The sequence below is a fragment of the Notolabrus celidotus genome, chromosome 13 (genome assembly GCF_009762535.1).
Source record: "Notolabrus celidotus isolate fNotCel1 chromosome 13, fNotCel1.pri, whole genome shotgun sequence".
NCBI classification, from domain to species: domain Eukaryota; kingdom Metazoa; phylum Chordata; class Actinopteri; order Labriformes; family Labridae; genus Notolabrus; species Notolabrus celidotus.
Window position 1 is genome coordinate 29796651 of NC_048284.1, and position 7798 is coordinate 29804448.

Below are 7798 nucleotides of genomic sequence, written 5' to 3' on the forward strand. Positions count from 1 at the left end.
GCACTTCAAATCATCGTCCCTTGTCCTGCCTGCTGTCCTCTCTCTTCACCCGTTCTCTGTGCGTGTTTTGTTGTTGAAAAGTGCCGAGCAAGTGAGGACTTACGTTTATGTTCCGAGGAAGTGAAATTGATGACGAAACCGATGAAGTACAGGGGCTGAGGTTAAGGTAATTGGTCAAATTTTGATTGTATAAAATTGCAAGGCCACGTAAAAAACGCGCTAATTGGTTGAATTTGCGTTGATTGTTGCAATCGCGAAAATCGCAACTTCCTGCAGGGACTGTAATATGCCAGGAGACTATAGCTGTGCTGAAGATTTCCAATTTGAAACGGCACTGTAATACGAAGCATAGGAATTTTGAAGAGACATTTCCTCAAAATTCAGAGGTAAGAACTACAAAATAAATGCACTGAATTCATCATATCAAGCTGCAAGCAGGACTCTTGACACATCTATGACACAAAAACACACAACATTTACTGTAGTTCATATTTCTGTTGTTATTTTGAACGAAAAGGACATTTTGTATTGAATATTACAGTATTATTGCTTATGGTCTGACCGACCTCATTAAATTGACCTTTGGCTCATTGAAAAAAATAGTCAAATAGTGCTATCCATTGTGTACTAACCATACCTCTGAACAACACAACTGATGGTCTCAAACACATTAAGAAGGCAAGTCATTCTACAAATGAACTCTTGACAAGGCTCATGTTAATTAGAAACCATTCCAGGAGACCACTTCATGAAGCAGACTGAGAGAATACCAAGAGTGTGCAAAGCTGTCATGAAGGAAAAAGGGGGCTACTTTACTGAAGCTAAAATATAAAACTTATTCTGCTTTGTTTAACACTTTTTTGTTCATTAAATAATTCCAAATGTGTTCTTTCATAGTTCTGATGTCTTTGGTATTAATCTACAGTGTTGAAATAATTAAAATAAATAAAAACCCTTGAATGTATGTATGTTTGAATGAACAGAAAATAACATATTCACATACTACTGTGAGAAACATTCTCTAATATATCAATTAAAACAAAAAAAGCTCAGGTGTGTCAGATGACTGTGTGGCTTTCAAGTGCAGACCGGAAAACATAAAGCAGCACAGAACTAACTACAAACAGATTTCTGTCTTTTAATCAGTCAAATTAGTATTAACATCACTGACTGTTTAAATGATGTCTTTTTAATGCAACACGATTCACAGCTGAAGAAATGAACATTTATACATCCACAAAGACTATGATATTTAGTTTAGTTGTTTTTGTTTTATTAGTTTGTTTGTTCTTTTTTTTAGGGGGGGAGGGGGGAGGGGGGGGTCAGACTAGGGGTAATGAGATCTTTTTTCTCTTCCTGAAATAGAATAACTTGTCAATGATCCAACGTATGAACCAGATCAACTTATTAACTCTTCTCTCAGGCTGCATCTCCCCATCTTCACTGCTTGTGTCCTCACTGCAGTTCTTCTCTGGATCCTGCTATGTTGGTTCTCTGGTCCTGCTGTGTGTTTCCAAGAGAGCTCCTGACTGTCTTCAGACATGGCCTCTTCAGCGTTCGTCATATCTATGCTGACGTCAGCAGCACAGGAGCTCTGAGGGGGGCTGAACCGGAACTTCTCTGTGATCCAATTGACGACCCGTCTGAACCAGCCCACGTTCTCAGCTCTTCTCTCAGGCTGGATCTCCTCTTCTTCTATCATTGTGACCACGGTTTCTGCAGTCAGGGAGGTGGTTCTTCTCTGGAACCTGCTTTGTTGGTCCTCTGGTCCTGCTGTTTGATTCCCAGAGAGCTCCTGACTGTCTTCATACATGACGTCTTCAGGGTCCATCATATCAATGATGACATCAGAACAGGAGTTCTGAGGGGGGCTTTCAGTCAGGAATGGATGCTGCAGTACCTCCAGGGGTTTGATGCGCTGCTTTTGGTCCCAAGGCAACATCCTTTTGATCAGGTCCACCAACAGACGGTGATCACTGTGTGGTCCTCTTTGCTGCTCCATCAGCTCCTCAAGATCATCTAAACTTCTAAAGTGGATGTATCTCATATCTGAAGGTGTGTCCCCTGTGTCATACTTATACTCCTCTGGTCCTTTAAAGCTCCAGTGCCTTGGGCAGTCGCTTTGATAATTAAAGAAATGCTCAGTAGCCATCCCCTGTTCCAGCACATCGTCTTCTGGATGGCCCTGAGTTTCAATGATGTAGCTCAGCACATCATAGTCCATTTCACCGGGGTAGAGAGGGCATCCTGTAATCATCTCTGCAGCTGTTAGACCAAGAGACCATATGTCGATGGCCTCATTAAAGGGACCATGCAGGGAGACTTCTGGTGCCCTGTAACAGATGGTCTGCACACACATACCAGGCTCACAGGCTGATACTGGACACGCTAGACCAAAGTCGATCAGCTTGACCTGGAGTGGCTTCTTGTGGCGGTCTACAACCATGATGTTGTCCGGCTTGATGTCCCCATGGACAATTCCCAGGGAGCCCAGGTGGGAAAGGGCTGAGGCCATCTGAGATATAACAGCTCTCACCTCTGTCATGGAGAGCCACCGGTCTTCTCCATCCCTGATGAAGTAATGCAAAAGATCCATGAGCTCAAAGTTCAGGCAGATGTTGTACTTGTTGAAGAAAAATCCGTGCCACCTCACGATGTTGCACGTCTCTGGATCCAGACTCCGCAGTTTCTTCAGCACGGCTATTTCCTTTCTAGCCTGGCGAAATATATCAGGATCATTTTTGTTGACCTTGATGGCCACATACTTGTCGGTAATGGTGTTACGACACTTGGCAACGACACCAAAACCTCCCTCTCCGAGAAAGGACTCCACTCTGTGGGAGTCTCCGAGTAAGCTCCCCCTGAAGACCCCTAGCTCTGCTCTCTCATTCACGGTAACAAGCTCCGCCCTACAGCGACACATGATCCTATGGACTTTACCTCTACGGCAGCTGTCAATCAAAGTGAATCCCCAAGTAAAACCCCGTTTTTTAACCTCTAATAACTAACGATAAAGAAACTTTTCAGAAAAAAAGAGGCCTTGAACACAAAACAGTCAAATAATAACTACATATCACCACAGCATACGGATGTGAGAAACATTCCTACCACGTGTATTTATTTTTTAAAGTTTGACTGCAGCCCCATTCAAATGAATGGGGGAGACTGAGTTTTTGACCTATACTGCAGCCAGCCACCAGGGGGCAGACGCTTTGGTGGAAGCTTCCCTTCCAGCCGAGCAAGCTGCACCCCTGGCTGTGACAGAACAGAGTTAGGCTGTGTCCGAAATCACTCACTCATTCCCTACTCCCTATATAGTTAATTAAATGTAGTTGACTATATAGTGCACTCACTCAGCAAAATTAAAACACATTTCGGACACTGTTCGCTCACTCGCCGGCCGCTGACAGTGACATAATCACTGTCGCACAACTAAGACGTCTAATGGATGGCTGGGGATTTACAGTTATTACAGTTACAGAACCACTGAGTTAGTGGACCAGTCCTGGTGAAAGTTAATGAACCTGTGGATGTGCAGACAGGGACACACAAGCACAGCTAGTTTTTAGTATTAACATATGGCCTGAAATATCATAGGTAGAAAGTTTTTGGTGATTTTGGTTCCCAGGGCCTTTAAAACACTAACCATGATGTCATGTAGATGTTTAATTAGCCTGAAAATTGGTAATATATTGAAGTCATTGTGCTTTAAGATGTTTTAATCCACCATGAGCAGAGCACTTTGCTTTAAGATGTTTTCTTTCTGCATCACCTTTGATTAATCCTGGATCCTTCTTTAGGAGCATATGGTGAACTAACATTTTGCATTTCTTTGCAAGCTTCAGATGGATCTGTGTCCTGATTCAGGGCCTGCATCCTTTGAAGGGAGCAGTTCAGGACCAATTCAGCTCACCTTCGGGGCTCCTTCAGACTCAAGTGGCCCAATATATCCGAGATTCAGGGAACAACAGTGAAACGGAAATGGTGGACTTTTTATTCAGTTCAAATGTAAATTATTGATTTCAGCTTGATCAAATCAATATCATACAAATGTAATAAAAATGAAAAAGGCACACATTGTAAGGAAAGGGCAGATGTGAACAGGGAATCTTCATTTTGGTATTAGCAGTCTATGCAGGCTACAAAGGCTTCTTCCCACATAGGATACTACCCCTAAACTGGGACACAGACAGACAGTGTTAAGGCTTTGGATGGAGACATCACTGAATGAGAAAAGTCAGGTAGTTAAGGTCAGATTTGGGGTTTCATTTCCAGCTTCCTGTGTTGTACTGTAACCTAAAAAGCCCTGTGGTCTGAAAAAGCGAGAGATTGCAGGATGCACAGAAGGTCATCTAACTTTATGGTACCCTGGAAACTTAATAATGCATCAGCCAGCAGAATGTCTGATTGATTGTGTAGCAAGCTGGGAAGCTCTCCCACCGCGTCTCTCCCTGGACCGCAGCCGGAGGGATGTTTCCTAACTGCACCTGCAACTCTGCCCCGGGCTGAGAGGAGGTGCATAACACAGTCATCATCTTTTATTCTTCGTCATCAAAGAAGAAGCTGCAGCTCTAAAGGCCATGCAGGAAGATGTGTGCTTGTTCCCCCTGACCGCTGCTCTCTCTCTCTTTGCTGTGTGGGAACGTGCTTTAAAGTTTGAGGATGAAAACACAGAGACAGACTCTCTGACTGTTCCCACAAAATGTCTCCTACAACAAAGACAAAATCACAACTTTTTGGGTCAATACTGGAAAAACACAGAGACAAATGGAAACAGTCCTAAGTTCAGCTCCAAAAAGTGTCCAACACCCTTGCTCACTTTTGTCCCAAGCTTAGCGTTGCTGCTGAAACCTGACTCCAGAGGATGTCTTTTATTGATTCTGCTGACATTGTTGACCTTTTCTCTAGTGCCAGCATCGGGTCAACTCTTTCCTGTACTTTAACCTCTTGTGTGTTTGTACAATCTGTCCTCTTTCTCTGTCCTCATGGTGCTTTAGAGGTCATGGAGCATTTTCTTTTTAAGACACAATTTACGAAACATAGACCTCTGGTAGGGGAGCCGTCCAGTAGCTAATATCAGAGGGTAGGAACAGACTCAATGTATCAGGAAAGTTCGATTGAAATGGAAATGTTTCTCATGGTGCAAATGTGAGCAATACACCTCTTTAACGCAATGGAAAAATGTTTTAACTGCACCACCCCAATGAATCCAATTAAGAGCAAACAGGAAGTGTTCATTGCCTCTGATACTGAGTGCTTGCTCAAAGCATAGACTGTATAAATAATGGACATAGTCTCCATGACGTCACCCATCTGTTTCTGAAGCTCTGTTTTGAGGCCAATCATCAGGAGCAGCTGTATTGGAATTGTTGAACTCAACACCACTGCTGTTGGGCGAGTGTGGGGTAAAAAGGCGGGCTTTGAGCCTCCGAGCCATCAGCTACAGTGTTCTCGCAACTAGTGATCTTAATATCTTTGAAATTGCTGCGTTAGAAACAAATCCCCCCCCCCCCCCCCCCCCCGTACAGTGTGTGCCGATCAAGACATGAGCCATCCAGACGACACTCTTCTTTTGTACCAGGCTGTAAACATGTTTATTTCTGCTGTAAAGATCAGCTTTTTTGAACTGGTGTGTATGTGGTTTCTGGTACTTCTGGAGCCAGCCTCAAGCGGACACTCGATGAACTGCAGTTTTTAACACTTCCGCATTGGTTTCTATTCTAGCGGCTGGAGGTTACCGCATGGTTCAAAGTCAATGTTGCTTTTTAATATTAATATAACAATGAGTACAGTTTAAATCTTTCATTTTCCTGAGATCATTTTGGTGACAATTTGGCATAACTGATAATAACAATAATAATAATACCTTTATTAATTCAGGAACATTTTAAAAACCACGGTTTACAAAGTGCTTGACAAGCAACAGGGCACATAGAAAAAAAACACAAAGAGAAATCAACAGCAGAGAGAGCTTAAACAAAAATTTAAATCAGACATCAAGAAAACAAACACAAAAGACCCAAAGAACGATTTAACCTGATGTCACAGGCAACGCAAGAACCCGACCATATGTAATGACTGATCGTGTATGGTGGCCAATACGGGAAAATGTGCTTTTATGGCCCAAACAGTTTCCACATAGAGACGCTGATGAGTTTGTTTTGGACTTCTGTTTGTCTTTATTAATCAATATTTCTGTTTTTGCAGCCTTTTGCAGCCTCTTGAGGTGGTTATCATTGACACTCTGTCCTAATTGGCCAGCTTGATCTGTTGTTTGAAAAAAAAATGGTGCAAACATGACCAGGCATCACTGCAATTTATGATAAGGAAAGAGGAACACAGCAGTAACAATTAATGTGTTCATGGTATTGGCTGAATATAAATATTGATGACACGCCTCCATCGTCTCACATTATAAAAAACAAATACCTGTTGTATTTCGGAGCCAAGGCATGCAGAAGTGTTCTGGCTGGTAGAGCAGTGGGATTAGTAAATGGTAAATTGACTTGTACTTACACTATATTACCAAAAGTATTCGCTCACCTGCCTTGACTCACATATGAACTTAAGTGCCATCCCATTCCTAACCCATAGGGTTCAATATGATGTCGGTCCACCTTTTGCAGCTATTACAGCTTCAACTCTTCTGGGAAGGCTGTCCACAAGGTTGAGGAGTGTGTTTATAGGAATTTTTGACCATTCTTCCAAAAGCGCATTGGTGAGGTCACACACTGATGTTGGTCGAGAAGGCCTGGCTCTCAGTCTCCGCTCTAATTCATCCCAAAGGTGTTCTATCGGGTTCAGGTCAGGACTCTGTGCAGGCCAGTCAAGTTCATCCACACCAGACTCTGTCATCCATGTCTTTATGGACCTTGCTGTGTGCACTGGTGCACAGTCATGTTGGAAGAGGAAGGGGCCCGCTCCAAACTGTTCCCACAAGGTTGGGAGCATGGAATTGTCCAAAATGGTTTGGTATCCTGAGGCATTCAAAGTTCCTTTCACTGGAACTAAGGGGCCAAGCCCAGCGCCTGAAAAACAACCCCACACCATAATTCCTCCTCCACCAAATTTCACACTTGGCACAATGCAGTCCGAAATGTACCGTTCTCCTGGCAACCTCCAAACTCAGACTCGTCCATCAGATTGCCAGATGGAAAAGCGTGATTCATCACTCCAGAGAACGTGTCTCCACTGCTCTATGGTCCAGTGGCGGCGTGCTTTACACCACTGCATCCGATGCTTTGCATTGCACTTGGTGATGTATGGCTTGGATGCAGCTGCTCGGCCATGGAAACCCATTCCATGAAGCTCTCTGCGTACTGTACTTGGGCTAATCTGAAGGCCACATGAAGTTTGGAGCTCTGTAGCAATTGACTGTGCAGAAAGTCGGCGACCTCTTTGCACTATGCGCCTCAGCATCCGCTGACCCCTCTCCGTCAGTTTACATGGCCTACCACTTCGTGGCTGAGTTGCTGTTGTTCCCAAACTCTTCCATTTTCTTATAATAAAGCTGACAGTTGACTGTGGAATATTTAGGAGCGAGGAAATTTCACGACTGGATTTGTTGCACAGGTGGCATCCTATCACAGTTCCACACTGGAATTCACTGAGCTCCTGAGAGCGGCCCATTCTTTCACAAATGTTTGTAAAAACAGTCTGCATGCCTAGGTGCTTGATTTTATACACCTGTGGCCAGGCCAAGTGATTAGGACACCTGATTCTGATCATTTGGATGGGTGAGCGAATACTTTTGGTAATATAGTCACTGATTGTAGCGGCTGCCATAGTAAGAGAACAT

At 43.5% G+C, this 7798-nt stretch overlaps 1 protein-coding gene across 1 annotated transcript; it reads right to left on the minus strand.

Annotated features, from left to right (window-relative positions):
- Positions 1 to 1399: 1399 nt before the first annotated feature.
- LOC117824611 (homeodomain-interacting protein kinase 2-like) lies at positions 1400 to 2923 on the minus strand. Its single transcript, XM_034700147.1, has one exon. It carries the CDS (start codon positions 2921 to 2923, stop codon positions 1400 to 1402), a length of 1524 nt encoding a protein of 507 aa, XP_034556038.1.
- Positions 2924 to 7798: the final 4875 nt, after the last annotated feature.